Here is a 19,692-nt window from a genome sequence, read left to right on the forward strand (position 1 = left end):
CTTTATTCCAACGAAATAAATATTATCACTTGAAAATAAATGTAACAATGAAAAGGAGAATATTCTTGTAATAAATTATCCATTAATTCGTACATCTCTTATTGTATAATCATTTTCAATGTTATATTTTCTTTCATTATTAGAGAGTAGTATTATACTTATTTTGTATTTATTTATGTATTTTATACAGGGTTTTGGATTCATGTTTATTTTTTCTTAAAATGAGTTTTAATATGTGGATATGCATTTTAAAGAAGTTTAGAATTAATTCTAACAAATTTAGCAAAACTGCACGAGTTACAAGAAGGGCATGATGAGAGGATTTGTTTAATGATAAAGTGTTAATGGACTCAATTTTGACATGGGCCATTCCTTAATATTGAATGGTGCCACATCAACAATTAAAAAGCCAGGTTGACTGGTCAGATTTTATTTAAAAGTTGGTTTATAATTTTAAAAAACTTAAAACACCAAAAACTGAAAAACCCACTTGTGAAGAATCCTACTTCGCCTTAGGAGTTTACTTCTCTCTCCCTTGTAGGAGTCTTCTTTCTCTCTCAACAAGGTAAGAGCTTATTCCCTCCCTTGAGAGCCTCTCTAAGGGTTCTCTCTTGGGCTACACCATTCTTCAAAGTGGCTGTAGCCCATTTTTTCCTTTGTGATTGAATGGATCAAGAAGTAGTAAATAGTTTGGAAAAGTTGAAGCTCACAAAAGAAGAAGAGGAGGATATTGTCATTGCGAATATCAGTAGTTCTGAAATTTTTGAAGAATGCTCTTTGAGCTTATTTGGGCGTCTACTTTCAGATCGTCATCAAAATCAAAGAGCTTTAAAGAATACTTTAAAGGCAACATGGAAGATGGGTTCTGACTTGAGGATTGTGGAGGTGGGGAATAGTATTTTGTAGTTTAAATTTAGCTCAAGATGCCAGTTAGAGTGGGTTGAAAAAAGTGGTCCTTGGAATTTTGATAACAACCTACTCCTTTGTAGATGGAGGAAAGGTTTAACGTAAAAAAAATCAGTTTTTCCCATTATCCTTTGTGGGTGCAGATTTGGGGTTTACCATTTGAGAATATGACTGAAGAAATTGGGAAGGATATTGGTAGCAAGATTGGAAGGGTGTTAGAAGTGGACAAGCGGGCTATGCAAGCGGATCAAGCCAAGTTTTTAAGAATACGAGTTGAGGTTCCAATTGATAAACCTCTTCGTAGAGGGGGGTATGTTAAGAATGAAGAAGGTGGAAGATATTGGGTTGATTTTAGGTATGAGAGACTCCCTACATTTTGTTACATATGTGGAATACTTGGGCATGATAAAAAGCATTGCCAAGCAAGTCCAATGGAGCAACTATCAAGGAGGCAATATGGTGAATGGCTAAAGGCTGGAGGAGTTATAAAAAATGGAGGTGAAAAGGAAAAGGTGAAGGTGCAGTCAGAGGCTAAAAAAGGGAGCTTGCCATCTATGTTGGTGGATGGCGGAGCTAGTGAAGAGGATGGGGCTTTAAGGGGGAGCTCGCCTGCTCTGGTGTTGGGTGGAGGAGCTAGTGAAGAGGGAGGTATGGTTGTCATGATGGGTGCAGCTCCCTTGGACACGGTGAAGGGTACTATCACGTCTACTCATAAGGAGTAGGGAAAGTAGATCAGATGGGAAAATAGAGTACCAGAAGATTCGAAAATGGGGCTGGAACGGACTGCATGTGATGAGTAAAATATTTCTAGAGCTGGTTTGGTCAGAAACGAATTGCTTGGGAATGAGGTTGGTCAGGTAGTAGTTGACAAGAAGTGTGGGCCGGTTTTAAGAGAGGTTGAAGTGTTAAGCCCAATAAGGCCAAAAGAAAAAGAAGGAACAAGTGAAGAAAGGAATACACAACTACAAGGCCCAGGCCAAATGGTTAAACAAGCAGCTAGAGGTAGAATTAAAAAAAAAATAGCAAGGGAAAAAGGAAAGGCCTAAGGTGTAGAGAAGTCTGAATAAGCCCAAGAGGTAAGTAAAAAAAGAAAAGGTAATGATGAAATTTTTTTTATTTCTAATGGTAGAGTTCAGAAACGTTTATGTGAAGGGAAACATGAAGGGGTGAAATTTTTTTTTCCTGAAACGGCGGTGACTGCTGAGCAGCATTGCTTAGATCAATGATTGCATTAGGATGAAATTGCTGGGGGCTTGGGAACCCCCGGTCAGTTCAAGTGTTGCATGAGCTCGTGCAACGTTGGTAGCCCAAAATTGTCTTCCTGTCGAACACAAAGATGAAGAAATATCAGATGGAAAAAGAGAAATTTAAAACTAGTTTGTTGAATGGTCTAATTGTTCCTAGTGTGGGGAGGAGTGGGGGTTTAGTTATGTTATGGAGTAGGGACATAAAAGTGGAAGTTCAAGGCTATTCAGGAAATTATATTGATGCAGTTGTGACTAACCCGGAATTAGGATTTAAGTGGTGAATTATAGGTTTCTATGGAAATCTTGAAACTCATCGTAGAAAAGAATCTTGGGATCTTTTGAGAAGCCTTAGCCAAAAGTATCAACTCCCTTGGTTATGCTTTGGTGATTTTAATGAAATTATGTTGGTGGAAGAGAAATTGGGTGGGGCGCAAAGGTCTCAAAGACAGATGAATGAATTTAGAGAAACAATTCACCAATGTAAGTTGAAGGATCTTGGTTGCTGTGGTCTTGATTTTACTTGGTGTAATATGCAAGAGGGTGAAAGCAGAATGTTCCTAAGATTGGATCGAGCTTTGGCTACTCTTGAACGGATTGATCATTATAAAGATATAAAAGTGCATAATTTGGTAGAATCCACATCTAACCATTGCGCTTTGCTGATATCTGATGCTATTATTCAGAAGCATCCCAATAGACGAAGATTTCAATTCGAAACTATGTGGACAAAAAGGGAGGAATGCAAAGATATTATCCAAGAAGAATGGGATGGTAGCCAAGAATTAAACTCTCCAATTGGGATAGCTGCTAGGTTGAGTTGTTGTACTGAAAATCTCTCTAGATGGAACAAAAGGATATTTGGGAAAATTCCAAGGCAAATTCAGAAGAAAAGGGAGGCTTTCAGTACTCTGGTCCGTAGAGATAAAGATGGAAGCCTGGACAGTGAGATCAATATGATAAGAAAGGAGATTAATGATTTGTTGGATAGTGAAGAAATTATGTTGCATCAAAGATTGAGGGTGCAATGGTTAGGCCTTGGGGATTGAAATACGAAATACTTCCACATGAGGGCTATTGATAGGAGAAGGAGAAATACTATCAATAGTATCATGGATGAAATTGGTAATTGGCATGATTCTATTGATAGTATTGCAGAGGTGGCTGTGTCATATTTTAAAAATCTTTATACCACTTCCTATCCAACTTGCATTTCGGAAGTGCTTGATAATATTCCAACTAGTGTCACTGAGGATATGAATCAGCTCCTTATCCAAGAGTTCACTAGGGAGGAAGTTGAGGTAGCACTAAAACAGATGCATCCAACAAAAGCCCTAGGTCCTGATGGTATGTCTGTTATTTTCTTTCAAAAATATTGGGGTATTGTTGGTAATGATGTCATATGCATGGTCTTAAATGTCCTAAATTCAAATATGTCTATGGTAGAGATTAATAAAACAAACATCACTTTGGTGCCAAAAATAAAAAACCCTACAAAAATGACAGATTTTAGACCTATTAGTCTATGTAATGTTGTTTATAAACTCATATCAAAAGTGTTAGCCAATCGTCTCAAAATAATCCTTCCATAGATTATATCAGAAAATCAAAGTGTGTTTCTCTCTGGGAGACTAATTACAGACAATGTTCTTGTAACTTTTGAACTTATGCACTATTTAGAACATAAGAAGGAAGGAAGGGAGGGTTTTGTGGCAATAAAGTTGGATATGAGTAAGACATATGATAGGATGGAGTGGGGTTTTATTAAACAAGTGATGGAAAAAATGGGCTTCCATGAAAAATGGGTAAATTTGATCATGCATTGCATCACTACTGTATCTTACTCTATCCTCATTAATGGTGTTGCTTATGGCAGTATTATTCCTATTAGGGGTCTCCATCAAGGAGACCCAATTTCACCTTATATCTTTCTATTGTGTACATATGGTTTTTCCTCCCTTATTAATAATGCTGCTAGGAATCAAAAAATTAGTGGAGTATTAATATATAAAGGCAGTCCCAAGATCATACATCTGTTTTTTGCAAATGATAGTCTGTTGTTTTGTAAAGCAAATAGCCAAGAATGCCAAAATCTTATTGATATTCTCTAGCTATATGAAGCTGCCTCGGGTCAGAAAATCAATGCAAATAAATCTTCAGTCTTTTTCAGTAACAATACCCCTGATGATAGAAGATGTGAAGCGCTGAATATGTTGGGTCCAATGCAAGATACCCGACATAAAAAATACCTTGGCCTACCCTCAATCATTGGCAAGTCAAAAGTTGAAATATTTGCAGAAATTAAGGAGAGGGTGGAGAAAAAATTATCGGGGTGGAAGGAGAAAATTCTATCAATGGGTGGCCGAGAGATCCTTATTAAAGTTGTCGTTCAAGCAATTCCAACATACACTATGAGTTGTTTCTGGATCCCAAAGAGTCTTTGTGATGAGATGGAAGGTATGATAAGAAATTTTCGGTGGGGTCAAGAATCAAAAATTGCTTGGGTTAGCTGGAAGAAAATGTGTAAGTCAAAGCTGAATGGAGGAATGGGTTTCAGAAATTTACAGGCTTTCAACCTTACAATGCTAGTTAAGCAAGGTTGGAGGTTGATCTCGAATCCTAACTCTCTAGTGGCCCAAATCTACAAAGTGAGATATTATCCGCATGGTGATATTTTTAGAGCAAAAATTGGATCCAACCCTTCCTATACTTGGAGAAGCATCTTCAATGGGTTGGAAGTTGTGAAGAGAGGTACTAGGTGCCGAGTTGGCAATGGAAATAGGATTCATATTTGGGAGGATAAGTGGCTGCCTACTCCAACAACGTACAAAGTAATCTCCCCCCTAAAGCCCTTTGATGATTATCCTAGGGTCTTGGCGTTGATTGATAGAGACACGAGGAGGTGGAAAGGTGATGTAGTAAGATCTTTGTTTTTGCCTTTTGAAGCAAGGACTATTCTAAATATTCCTCTCAGCCACAACCTGCCAGAAGACCAAATCATATGGGTGGGTAATAAAAAGGGAGAATTCAGTGTAAAAAGTGCTTGTTATATTGTTGTTAGGGTACTAGATACAATGGAGGAAGGTGAAAGCTCTTCGGGTGATCCTAGGAGTCCTCTTTGGAAGAAGCTATGGCACTTAAACATCCTTCCTAAGGTGCGTATCTTTGCCTGGAAAATGTGTATGAATGCTCTTTCTACCATTGTGAACTTGCAAAGAAGAGGAGTTAATCTATGTGAAATTTGTCCGGCTTGTGGGAAGGAGCCTAAATCAACTCTCCATGTTCTTGTTAAGTGTGAAGTGGCTAAGAGAGTGTGGGGATGTTGGGTGGATGGTCCTATTGATTTGCTGAATGTAAATATGGATGTTATAGATATTGCAATGCAAATTTTTGAATTTTGTACGTCACGGTACTTGGAGTTTTTCTTTGGAGTTGCATGGGCAATTTGGTATAACAGGAATAAAATAGTGCATGAGTCCTCAAGTCAGTTTCCTGATCATATTTGGAGTTTTGCTAGAAAATATATTCTTGAATTCATGAGTGCCTCAATAGCTTGCTCTTAACACTTGGCTCGGAAAGAAGAGAAATGGACAGCGCCTCCTCCAGGAGTTTTCAAGATCAATGTTGATGGTGCAACATCTGAAAATGAAAGGAACTCAAGTGTGGGAGTTGTTATAAGAGATGCAACTGGTGCTGTTCATGTTGCTTGCTGTAAATACCTTCAGGGACAATACTCAGTGGAGGAAGTTGAAGCCCTGGCTATGGAGTGTGGCCTAATTCTTGCCAAAGAGCAAAAGCTATCTCAAAGCATCTTGGAATCTGATGCATTAACTGCTATTAATGGTGTCATAGTAGCTAAAACAAATGGCTGTCTTGGTCATGTGTATCAGGGAATTCTTAGTTTGCTCTCTTCTTTTAGTAGCTGGAAAATCAAACATGTGAAAAGAGATTACAACAAGGCAGTTCATGAGCTTACGTAGTATGCAAGGCAAAAGGAAGAGTCTCATGTCTGGAAGGGAGTTTGTCCTCCTATGGTGGTTCACGTTGTCCAAGAAGATTGTGTTTAGTTTGTACTGTGTTGAGCTTTTCTCTTTTGCTTTGTTGTACTCCCTTTTCTATTTGGCAATGATATTCCAGTTGGTTGTTCAAAAAAAAAAAAAAAAAACCCATTTGTATTTCGCTAGAGACCCATATGGACTTTACAATCCCAGTTGTATGGAAACCCAATTGGGTTTTGAAGAATTGTGTAAACTTATTAACGTAATAGCACTCAATAACTTTCTATGAGATGTCTTTTTTATAATTTCCTTCTTTTTATTTATTTATTTTTTTCTTTAAAAGAAAAATCCATTATTAAATTGCATATTATCTTTATGCATAACATGTACACCTAACTTCATGATAGTCAATTTTATTCCATATGATCCATAAACTAACGTTTAAATATACTTTTAAAATACAAAAAATTTGAAATTTAAATATATTAAAATTATGAAATATATTTAATGGTTATTAAGAGATTTGATATTGACAAAAATTACACCATGTAACTTAGGTCTAAGCTGGCCACACATCTTGTAGCTATCAAATATACACACAAAAAAGGACATAGACCTAAGCCTATATAAAGCTTGGTATGTTTGTAATAAATAAATATAAACAAGGTTTTTTTTTTTTTTTGGTACGTTAGATTCTCTAGAGAAAATATAATTAAAATAACATTTTAAGGGCTAGATAGTGTTCTGAAATTGATCACCCAAAATTATTCAATTTCATTTCCAAGCATATTGCATTCCAAAATTTGATACTGATAGATAATTTTTCTGATTCTAATTATAATGAATATAAAAAAAATGATAATCGCCACCTGTAGAGAGGAATTGAGGAAGTTGCCAAAGAAAAGATCAAAAAGACTGTAGCCAATGATCACTTTGACATCAAGAACCTTACAAGAGTATTCTCTTTTTTGTTGTCACATTTTATTGCAAGTGAATTTTATTTGGTTGGAATAAAGCTAAAGTCTAGTAATTGTTTCGCTTGAGAAGGACAAACAATACAATCGATTTATCAGCTTCTGCATTTAAGAAGAAGGAGGACTTTGCAACTTTCTCGGTGTAGCGATTAAACAACTCATCCATGATATCATTTCCAAAATGCTTTTCGAGAACTCCTTCAAATGCGGATCTTAGGAATAAAGAACGCATCGAGGGATTACACAAAGTAAGATACTTTGACTTGTTATTCAAAATTTCCATTCTCTCAAAGTTGAAATGTCGATTTCTTTCAATCAATGCCTTCAATTCTTTTGGGGTTGTGACATAAGCAGGCAAATTGAATGCATCCACTTTTGCTTCACTACCTAATCCCTGCAAGTGAAAACCATGGTCTATAATTACTCTCATGTAAGGAGAGAAGACAATAAGCTAGCTTGTAGTTTGGCTTGGCTAGCTGTTAATGTGCCAAGTTTTTTAGTTTGAATGGAGGATGTTCCATCCCAATCTAATTTTGTACTTCAGGCTAATTTAGCCGGTTTTTCTTAATTATGCAGTTCTGCCTTTCTTCTCAAAAAAAAAAAAAAAAATTGTAGGCAGTTAGCTTAAAATTTGAGACATTTGCAATGCAATCTAAACAATAGAATTTTAAATAAACTCTCTAATTCGAGAGTAATTTGCAATTAATATCCTTCATCATCAACATCAATGTAATATATTAGGGGTAGATTATTGTCAAATCGGGATTTTGATTGTAGAATTTTGTGGTTTAGACTTTAAAGTGTATGTTGCAAATGCTTTTATAATTTAGGAAAGATAAGTATACATTAATTTATTAATTTATATACTGATTTGGATGGCAGAGTGGACATTGGAAATTACTTGTTAATTAGGGTGTTGATCATAAATCTTGAAGTTTCATATGAATGATTGTAATTAATCATTTTTCATTTCTTATTTCAAATTATTGAAAGTTATATCTTGGTTAGAAGTTCCAAACGAAGGTTAATTATAGTATTCTAAACAATAGAATTTTAAATCAACTCTATTGAGCTAGGTATAACATTTTTCAAAACTTTTTTCCACAATTGGGCATGGCTTGTTATGATTATTGAAAGTTATATCTTGGTTAGAAGTTCCAAACGAAGGTTAATTACAGTATTCTAAAAAATAGAATTTTAAATCAACTCTATTGAGCTAGGTATAACATTTTTCAAAACTTTTTTTCACAATTGGGCATGGCTTGTTATGATTGTTGCAATAAAATAAAATAAAAATAAATTAAAAAGCATCAATGGTTAATCCAACTCCAAATGATGTTGCTTCAAATCATTACAAGTCATGTTATTGTAAACTTACCACTTTAGCCATGTCCATTAAGCAAGATCCTAGAAGGTCCAGCTCTGTACCAATAAACGTGTCAGAATTGCTCATCACATCAGGGATTGCAGGTATGAAAAGTGCCAATAGACCTCCAACCACAAGCTCTTGAGCTCTGGCAAATAGGAAGGAGTCGATGTCCTTGGCAAATTGAGTTGCATAGGCCTCCACAACTTCCTTTTGCGCATTTGTGTAGAAAATCCTCCCTTTATTCCAAGCAGGAGACCCTTCATCCATAACTTCTATTGGAGCCTTAGACAGCCACTGTAGTGCAAAAGAAGAGTGAATAAAATGAAGAGATTCCTTGGGAAACAAGCGGCCATGGAAAGAACCCGGTACTCCAGCTGCAATGTATTGCTTGTTGGGAGGAAGAGACTTGAAGAGAGTGTTGAAATCATTGGAGACATGGTCATTGAAGAACACTATAAATTCTGGGATTTCAGTATGTACTCCTTTTGATATGTATTGGAGTTTTATGGCTTCTATTATGTTTTGCACTGAGATAAAGGTATTGGGTCCGGTAGAACAACCCAAGTCTGCCACACATACTGAGTTTAGAGTAGCTGAAAGGGTCTTAATGTCAAAGTGATCGGCTATTGCCTTGTTGATCTTTTCTTTGGCAGCTTCAGCAGCCTCTCTCTACAACACAAGTGGTGATTATAATTTTTTTAATATTCCTCATAATTAGAAGCATGAAAATAATCTAACAATAGTGTTTGGAATGCAATTTTCTTGGAAATAAAATTAAATAATTTTGGATGGTCAGCTTCAAATCACTATCACACCCTCAAATTGTTATTTCAACTATGATTTCTACTACTATTTTTTTTTTAGGATCAATGATTTCTTCGTAGCATAAAAATACTTATCTTCTGCAATTAGTTTTCTTAAAGCATGTCCTTAAAAAAAAAAAAAAAAGCAAGTCCTTCAATTATGATAAATTCAACTATTCTCTTGGAAGCTCTTAAAAATAAAACCTATTTTCTTGGATACTAATTATGATAAATTCAACTATTTACTTGGCAATCTATGGTAGAATCCAAAGATTCCAAACAAGAAAATAGATCAAAATGTAGGCTTGAATATTTAAGAAGACCTGATAGATGGAGTTTTGAGCATAGCTATAAGGGCCCTTTCCTCCATTCATTGAATATGATTCAGGCGATGTATATGTCCTCTTGTCCTCCATCTCTCTCTCTGCATATATCCTCTTGTCTTCCATCTATCTATATCTCTCTCTCTCTCTCTCTCTCTCTCTCTCAAATACATACTCTATATATATGAGTTGAATTCAACCTTCAAGTTACCCATGGTATATTTTAAGCAATATTACACCATTTAAAAACTTTTTCTTGAATTAGTGTTTTAAAATTTCAACTATTGCATTACATGCTCTCTATGTTTTTAACAAGTATGTTATATTTCATACAAATCAGATGTTATTTATTATTTAATTCATAAACTCATATTTTATACAGATTTAAAATTTAAACATTTGATATCTGACATATTTATAATCTTTGATTTGAGCACCTTAAAATTTTGCAAGCATGAAATGTATAAAAAGAAAATGTAATCAACTGTAGATTTGTCAAAATTTGCATCTAATAAAAAAATATTAAGTGGTTTAAAGTTTAAACATTTTTTAAAGTTAAATTAATTGAAAATAATAATAATAACAATAAAGTTAGGTGTAACTCAATCTCACCCTATGTATATTTCCAAGTGCATATCTTCAGATGTGTTGATTTCTTCATCAACTTTATAACATGAAAAATTCAATTTCTGTATTTATCTTGCCCTCCACATTTAAAATTTTTAATTAATATTGTACTAAATACATCTTTAAATTTATATTATTTAATTTGAACCATCCTATTAATTTATTTAAGATTGGGAAGATCATATTCCGTATGTTTCCTTACTTCCTCGATTTGATGCTTTAAGAAATACTATACATTAAGTAGTAACTTTTTAGTGTTTTCAATTTCATGCCGACTTAGACTTGCACAAGCTTGTTGTGTTGTGCTCCAATGATGCTATATTTTAATTGATTTAGACTTGATAAAGTATTCTCTCCATGAAAGCCCCTTGGACCTCACGGGTTTCCATCCTAAATTTTTTCAAATTTGTTGGCTTCTTTGTCGGGAAATGTACTCAAATCCATCTGTTTTTTTCAACACTTAAATCAAGACTTTCGATACTGCACCAAATGGTCCAAATCCAAATGCGAATGTAGCGAATCTATTGAAACACCTTTACATTTTCTTTGCAATTTTCAACTCCATCTTTAATTGGTATCATTTCTATGTCCGCAAATAAGTGCAATATTTCTCATGGTCTTCCTTGGTGATTACTTTATATTTTGCCATCTAGAACTACTTTTTACTTTTGTCATCTAGAACATATGATTAAGACAAAGACACTCTTACACCGAAAGTTGTTTGTTTTTAACAAATAATATACCCTTTACCTTCTATAACTTTGATCAATTGTTATTAAAGACCCCTTTACACCGAAAGTTGTTTGTCTTTAACAAATATACAAATTACATTCTATAACTAATCAACCCCACGCAGTTGATTTAAAAGTAATGACGTTAAAATAAATGAGTAATTGTCCTAAAGTAAGACTTTATGTTTAGAAAGACTTTCACTTAAATTTAGCCGGATTAAAATAAATTGAAATGCTATGTTAATGTGGCTTAACAGGAGTGTAACGATAATAAATGTTTTACTTAATATTTTAGATTTTTTTTTTTGGAGAAATAATTACAACATACTGTTATCCCCGCAGCTCGAACCCTTTCTCCCCTAGACCCCCAAGCACTTTGTACATAGGGAGGTGTCAATTCAGCTACAAGGCCTTTAGATATTAGGAGATTGAGATCTATATATTTTTTAATAAATTTTGATTTAGAAAAGGTGCTTTAAACCCAATCCTTTCTTTTCCCATTATCTCTAACTGCACAAAAATTGACTGAATGCATCGAATGGACCGAAATGGACCAAACTGGACCAAATGGACTGAAGTTAACTGAACGGACGGAAGTGGACTGAATAGAGCGAAGTCAACCGAATGGGACCAAACTGGAACAAATAGAACTGAAGTGGTCAGAATGGACGAAATAGGACCGATGTGGACCAATGTAGACCGTATTGGACCGAATAGAATGAAAGTGGACAGAATAGACCAAATAGGACTGAAGTGGACTGAGGGTGCATTTGGATACCACTTATTTTGCTGAAAACTTTATAAATATATATATATATATTTATATAATTTTTGAATTACTGTTCACACAAAAAATACTACTCATTTTCCTGTTTGCACTGTTCATGTCCTATGAACAGTGCAAGAGGTGCTAGTCCTTAAAAAAAGAAAAAAAAAAAAAAAAAACTAGATGTGGACACGCTGGACATGATCCAAACGGTGCCTGAATAAAACTGAATAGAACCAAATTGCACCAAATGGGACCGAAATCTACCGTATGGGACCGAATAGGTCGAAGTGGACAATATGGATTGAATGGACCGCAACTGATGGATTAAGACCAAATAGGACCAAAGTTGACCGAATAGGACAGAAGTGGACAGAATGGAAGTAATAGGACCGTAGTGGACCAATGTGGACTGCATTGGACTGAAGTGTATCAAATAGAACTGAAGTGGACAAAATGGACCAAATAAGGAAGAATGGACCGAATATGACCAAAGTGGACCGAATAGAACTCAAGTCGAGCAAATGGACCGCATAAGACTGAAATAGAATCATAGTGGATAGAATAGACCAAATAGGACCGAAGTGGACCGAATAAAACCAAAAAGAACCAAAGTGTACTGAATAGGACCGAAGTAGATTGCATAGGACCGAAGTGAACCGAAAAGGGCCAAAGTGGACAATATGGACCGAAGTGGACCGAAGAGGACAAAATGGAAGTAATAGGACTGAAGTGGACCAATGTGGATCGTATAGGACCAAAGTGGACCGAATAGAACCAAAGTGGATAGAATGGACCAAATAAGACTGAATATACTAAATATGACCAAATTGGACGGAATAGAACTAAAGTAGACAGAATGGACCGAATGGACCACGTAGGACTGAAATAGAATCAAAGTGGATGGAATAGACCAAATAGGACCGAATGGACTAAATAAACCAAATAGAACTGAAGTGGACTGAAAATGACCGAAGTGGACTGAATAGAACCAACGTGGACAAACAATATAAACCGAATGGATCGATGTGGACCGATTAAGACCGAATAGGGCCAAAGTAGACTGAATAGGACTGAAGGGGATCGAATAAAACCAAAGTGAACAGAATGGACTAAATAAGACCGAATGGACCGAATATGACCAAATTGGACCAAATAGAACTGAAGTAGACAAAATGGACCAAATAGACTTTATAGGATCGAATAGGACCAAAGTGGACCGTATAGAATAAAAAAAGGCCGAAGTAGACATAATATGTTTGAATGGACCGAATAGATTGAAACGCTAGGGTGATGTGGCTCAGTAGGAGCTTAGTAAAAAGTATTAGACACCTAAAATATAAATATTAGTCTTTACACACCTAAAGTAATTTTTTTTATATGTATTTCCTAAGAAATATAAAAGGGTGGAGCTTGTGTCCAGTGGCCAGTGCCACTGGACACGTTGCGATACGGACACATGTCCAAGACTAGACACGCGTCGTATTATAACGGGTCCAGTGGCAAGCCGGACCAAATATAAAAAGTATTATCAAAGGGTTGGAATTTTATTACATTTTTTTTTTAACCTATGATACTTCTTTTTGTTACACGTTATTTGTATGACACCAGAGCAATATGCAGGATTTTTATTAATAATTAAATTAGACTATATAATAAAATGTAAAAAGCTAATCTTTTGTCTAATTATTCAATACTTTGAAACCAAATGGGTTGAAAAAGTACCTCTCAACTTTGACAATAGTCTTCTATATTAAATTTTAGCTGCTACAAATGTTTTTGGCCAGGAAAATATTTTGCCTAATGACGCTTGTGATTTAATTCAAATGCATGATTATATGAATTTCCATGGATTGGGAGAGATTCTAGGGTTACAATTGAAATAATAAGAATTATGGTTATAGGGTGCAAAATTATTGGTACAACATGGATATAACTCTAAAATACAACACATGCATTCTATCTATTACATAAATTAGTCGCGAACCTTGTGCATTGCACATGGTAATATACATACATATATATATATATATATATATATTTATATATATATTTCAATTTGGACTAATTTAACAAAAAATAATGTAATTCATAATCATATTTTCATTTATTATAGCAACAATCACAAATGTAATATATATAATTTCTGTCATACCAAAAAAAAAAAAAAAATTAATTGATTTTTAAAATTTTTTATGATAGCATTAAGACAATTTCATTTATTATACAATTTTTTTAAAATATGCTTTTATTCTTCATTGATTTCATTTTTTAGTTATAAGCAACCAAAAGTAGAATTCTAAAAAAACACAAATATTCATCAATCTAAGGTAGAAATGCAAGAAAAATAATGATATTAAATGCAAAAAAATGAAAAAAAAAAAATTTGAGAGAGAGAGAGAGAGAGCCTTTTTGTATAAGAAAAATATGCATAGAATGAAAGAGATTGAGTGGCAAATTTATAATAAGAGGATGAGAATAAGAAAAGTCACAATAAAGGAAGATAAAAGGGCAAATTAATATTTAAGTTTAAAACCACCCAAGAGGAATATATGTATACAACACTTTTGTTTTAATTTTCCATTGATTTATTATTTAGTTATAACATCAAAATTAAAGTAAATGAATATGTAAAGTTAAAACCGCCTAAAATGAATTTGTAAAGCTAAAACCTCCTAAAATGAATTTGTAAAGTCAATATATTTATATAGTTAATATTGTAAAAAAATTAAATTTAAAAAATAAATGTGAAAAAGGCTAATGATGTGACGAATGAGGTGACTTAACAGGAGTATAGCAATAATAAATGCTATGTTTTAGCTTTTAGATATATATATATATATATATATATAGATTTATTATTTAGTTATAACATTAACATTAAAGTAGATAAATATGTAAAGTTAGATCACCTAAAATGAATTTGTAAAGCTAAAACTGCCTAAAATAAATTTGTAAAGTTAATATATTTATACAGTTAATATTGTAAAAAAATTAAATCTAAAAAATAAATATGAAAAGGCTAATGATGTGACGGATGAGGTGTCTCAATAGGAGTATAGCAATAATAAATGCTACGTTTTAGCTTTTAGATATATATATATATATATATATATATAGATTTATTATTTAGTTATAACATCAAAATTAAAGTAGATAAATATGTAAAGTTAAATCACCTAAAATGAATTTGTAAAGCTAAAACCGCCTAAAATGAATTTGTAAAGTCAATATATTTATACAATTAATATTGTAAAAAAATTAAATCTAAAAAATAAATATGAAAAGACTAATGATATGACGGATGAGGTAGCTAAACAAGAGTGTAGCAATAATAAATACTACATTTTAGTTTTTAGATATATATATATATATATATATATATATATATATAAAAATTAATGTCAGAATATGCTTGCTAGTCCACTAAAAGTCTTTGTACTTCGTGAAGAAAAATTTGGAGCAGTAGTTCTTATATCTTTACGAAAAAGGAATGATATTCTTTCTAGTTTATTGACAAATTACTTCAAGGTTTTTCAATATATAATCCCTTGGATGATGTATTGAAAGTGACCTTTAAATGGCCAAATTGGATGTATGATGGATTGCCTAAAATGTTGAATGATTTTGTAAGTAAGCTGGCGAGTTTTGCATATACGAGACCCAAACGGACAAATTTGAGTCTTTTACATATATATATATATATAGAAGCCTTAATAATAGCAATGTCCATATTAAACAGTTGCTCTCAGAAACTTATCTGGAACGTGATTGTAGTCATACGAGTGGAGCATTACATTATGCCTTGTCTTATTTGAATGCTTACGAGTAATCATGTGTTCCATTTTATTAGCATATCTATGGGTAGGTAGAAAAAGGGGTGGGTGAGTCAATAGTCGATTTCTGTTTACTATTCTCTGAAAAGTTGATAAAGCGTATACTCAGCTCCCTTGTGGGTTCCAAAAAATATAGCTTAAATAGTAAATATTTCCAAACTCAAATCATTCTAAAATGAGAGTGAAGAAAACAAGAAAGTATACAGTGTAACAATGGCGGAATAGAAAGAACAGAGTAAAATCAATGTGATTGAATATTAGCAACACTAACTGAATAATAAAATGTGTATAGTTCTCTATATATAGAGCAAGAGATAAGCTTAAATCTAATCTAACCACTCTATTTACGCATGTGATTAATGTGCTCTTAACAGAAAATATCTAATTACAAAAAAAATATCTCAGCAGCCCATCCTTCAAAGAAGATGCTAACACTGACTCTGAAGCTCCAAGGCTAAACGATGTCGTATAGCTTGACTGAAAGAATTCTCTTTAAGACCAAAACGTCACCGTTTGTAATAATGAGATACGGTGCCGTTTTTCTGCAGAATTAAAATATGACCTTTAGCTGAAACTAGTCGTTAGGCTCTGAAGTATCTATTCTTCTATCAGAAAGCACAACATCACGACCTGATTTGAAGTCTAAATATTCAAAGTTTCATTTAAATATTTTATATGTTCGCTAATCATCTAACACTTCTATTTGAGCGTCCACATTCTCGTTTTGGATTTATCTGCAAAACAGAAAAAATACAAAAGTTATTTTCTTGTTGAGGAAATTAAAGATTGTGTGAATTTTCAAAAAGAACCAAAAATAATATTTATTTGTGCAATTTTGCTTACTTCTTCAAAAATTTTCTTTTCTTTACTTCAGCACAAATTGTTTCTTTGGATACTTCATTTCCATTCTTAGTCCTTTTTGTTGTTTCCTATAATCAAAGATGAAATATGTCATTATGTATCACTGATAATATTATAACTTCATCAATATATTATAAGTGAACCATTTTTAACTGTAATTGTTCATTTCCTTCAATTTCAAAGACTCTAGTTACCGTAAAGCTTTGGTTGCAAACAAAGAGACTGTATGCAGTAAATTTCACTTGGAAGATGTAGGTTTTCCAATAATGCATTGATACTATTTGGAATAACATTGTCACCATCTACATCCTATTATTTAAAAAAAGAAAAAAAGATTTCAGTTAGTGCAACGTAACAAAATTAATTTAATTAAACAAATAACCTATTTCTTTCATTTTTACCTTTTCTTCCACATTGGAGAGTTTCGTATCAAGAACTTTAAATAACTTCTCTGCTTCTTTGTCAAATACTACAAAATTTGCATGTTGTATTATATCACCAACTTGCATGTCAAGCTTGTATCTGAAATATTGTTTTTAATTTACATTAGCATTCATATATATGGTTGTCATTACATAGAGTTCGTCATTCACCTAGAAAAAACGTTATGCATTTATTATGATCATTGATGACAAAACGTAACTGACGGACCAACGGTCACAGAATGAGCTATGGCCTCTACACAAAGATTCTGTAACGCACTAGCCGTTGAGCATAAATGCAGCACATCATTGCCCATTAATGAGGCATACAACTATAAAAGAGAAGACAACAAAAACCAAAGGTACGCCTAAAATTACACACAAATACTCTTCGAAATCACTCTTAACTTGTTTTCTCTCTAGAATCTTTCTCCCTTACTGACTTAAGCATTGGAGGCAGTTTGGCGATGCCACACTGGCATATTACTCTTCCCCTCAATTCATTTTGCAGGATTCTCACCTACAAAGATGACCCCATTCACAACATCATCCATCTGCTACAATGAGGAGCTCAATTGTTGATTTTTTGTATCATCAGTTTGGCGCCGTCTGTGGGAAACACTAATCAATCAAGTCATCTTTCCCAGTGACAAAAGAGTTCCTCGAAGTACGAGATGGAAGCAGAAACTGGACCTTAGCCAGATGCTGTGCAACAACAACAAATCCAAGCCCTCTTGGCTAATGTGGAAGAGTTGACTCGCCTGAGTGAAGAATTACAAAAGACGATGAAGTCTCAAAATGCAGAACGTCGGCGAACAGGTGAAAACCAAAATGAAGAAGAATCGAATTCTCAAGCCAATAGGCAAGATAGAACTTCAAGAGAAGATTCCACTAAAATGGAGAATGAGCTTCGCAACATGAGGAAGGAGGTGGACGAACTAAAAAGTTCTATGAAGGACAAAGGTGGAGAAAATCTGGATGGGATGATTCAAATGACAAACTCACCCTTCACTACTGAAGTACTGAATCGTCCCCTCCCACCAAAATTTTGTCTCCCACAATTGGAGTCATATGATGGTTCCAAAGATCCCTTGGATCACATTGAATCATTCAAGACGCTGATGCTATTACAGATGACCCTAGACGAAGTGATGTGTAAGGCATTCCCGACAACACTAAAGGGAGTAGCAGTTAGAGTACAGTTCAACAAAATACCCCCAAGAACCATTGCTGACTTTAAATAGCTAAGCAAGGGTTTTGTTCGTCATTTCATTGGTGGGCAGAGACACAAAAAGCCAACTAGCCATCTTCTCAACATTTAGCAAGCAAAAGGAGAATCATTAAGGCAATACGTCACTCGGTTCAACAAGGAGCTGTTGCAGGTAAATGAAGTTGAAGATCAAGTCATCCTAACAACCTTCCAAGCAAGATTGCTACCAGGAGATTTCTTCTTCTCAATTACTAAAAGTCCACCAAAAACAATAGCGGAGTTGCTCCGTAAAGCCCAGAAGTACATGAATGCAGAGGATGCAGTGCTCGTAAAGGAGATGAAGGCGAAAAGGAAGAGAGACGAAGGAACAAACAACGATTGGGATAAGAAGGAGACACAAAGTGGCGGACAGACTACAGGGAAAAAGAAGGAGCTTCCAGATAAGAAACCCAGGTTTACCAACTTCACTCCTCTAATAATGCCAATTAAGCAGGTCCTTATGCAAATAAGAGATGATCCTTCCCTGCAATGGCCAAAGCCAATTAGCACTCTAGTAAAAGAAGAGACAAGAGCAAGTACTGTAGATTCCACCAGGACCACAGGCATTGTATTGATGAGTGTAGGCACTTGAAAGACCAGGTGGAAACTTTAATTTGGCAAGGGAAGTTGTAGGAATATGTTAGAAAGACAGAGCCATACAGGTACGAACGGAAGGACGACCAAGACAAAACTTCGAAGATGGGGGACACCAAACCCCCTGCAGGAGAAATAAAGACGATCTCGAGAGGAATAACAGTAGGTGGAACATTGAAATCCCTGAAAAAGGCGCAGGGAAGGGAGATAAATAGCGTCCATACACGACTCCCTCCAATGAAAATGCCAAGGAATGACGAACCCGATATTGTCTTCTTAAAAAGAGATGGTTGTGGCATTTGGCAACCCCATGAAGATCCACTTGTAATCATGCTTAGGGTAGAAGAGTTCAACATTTACCATGTGCTTATTGACAACGGAAGCTTAGTAGATATCATCTACTTGCCTGCATTTCAGCAAATAAAGCTGGATAAAAAGAAGATCAAACATTTTACCTCACCTTTAGTAAGCTTCAGGGGGGATAGAATCATCCTTAGAGGCATCGTCACTCTAACTATGATTGCAGGAACTTATCTGGCACAAGTCATCAAGGAAATTCATTTCCTTATATTTGATTGCCCTTCAACGTACAACATCATCTTGAGAAGACCTGCACTCAATAGACTAAGAGCCATAATGTCAACATATTACTTGAAAGTGAAGTTTCCAATAGCCCATAGGGTAGGCGAAATTAAAGGTGATCAAGTTTCGGCAAGAGAGTGCTATCAAGCTGCCTTAGCGTCTGGAGAGAATCACACATGGATGATCAACAAACCAGACCCCATTCCTGAACCATTAGAAACACCACAAGAAATGGAGATCGTCCCAGGAGACTCGACGAAGATATTGAAGATCGAAATGGCACTTCCAACCATTGAAAAAGAGAAAATGATCTCCTCCTTAAGGGAAAACCAAGATGTTTTCGCTTGGAAACACGAGGATATGCCCAGGATTGATAGGAAGATCAGACAACATCATCTTAATGTCAA

General features: G+C 34.6%; 2 protein-coding genes across 28 annotated transcripts in view; both read right to left on the reverse strand.

The window, feature by feature from the left end:
* Positions 1 to 7,101: 7,101 nt before the first annotated feature.
* On the reverse strand, positions 7,102 to 9,832 carry LOC115994454 (loganic acid O-methyltransferase-like). The gene is made up of 3 exons (XM_031118943.1): positions 9,618 to 9,832; positions 8,501 to 9,160; positions 7,102 to 7,516 (listed from the first exon to the last, which is right to left on the reverse strand). The coding sequence occupies exons 1-3, from the start codon at positions 9,741 to 9,743 to the stop codon at positions 7,172 to 7,174; spliced, it is 1,131 nt and encodes a 376-aa protein (XP_030974803.1). The 5' UTR covers positions 9,744 to 9,832; the 3' UTR covers positions 7,102 to 7,171.
* A 5,981-nt stretch (positions 9,833 to 15,813) lies between these two features.
* The window catches only part of LOC115974288 (putative disease resistance RPP13-like protein 1), a 33,114-nt gene continuing 29,235 nt past the window's right edge, over positions 15,814 to 19,692 (reverse strand). For 23 of the 27 annotated variants that reach the window (XM_031094772.1, XM_031094699.1, XM_031094762.1 and 20 more), the window contains 4 exons: positions 16,840 to 16,960; positions 16,633 to 16,747; positions 16,421 to 16,506; positions 15,814 to 16,311 (listed from right to left, as the gene is read on the reverse strand). The gene's annotated coding sequence lies outside the window, so the exon portion shown is untranslated. The remainder of the gene's footprint in view (positions 16,312 to 16,420; positions 16,507 to 16,632; positions 16,748 to 16,839; positions 16,961 to 19,692) is intronic. The other 4 variants (XM_031094676.1, XM_031094668.1, XM_031094720.1 and 1 more) reach the window with 4 other exon arrangements.

Source organism: Quercus lobata, chromosome 1 (genome assembly GCF_001633185.2).
Source record: "Quercus lobata isolate SW786 chromosome 1, ValleyOak3.0 Primary Assembly, whole genome shotgun sequence".
NCBI lineage: Eukaryota > Viridiplantae > Streptophyta > Magnoliopsida > Fagales > Fagaceae > Quercus > Quercus lobata.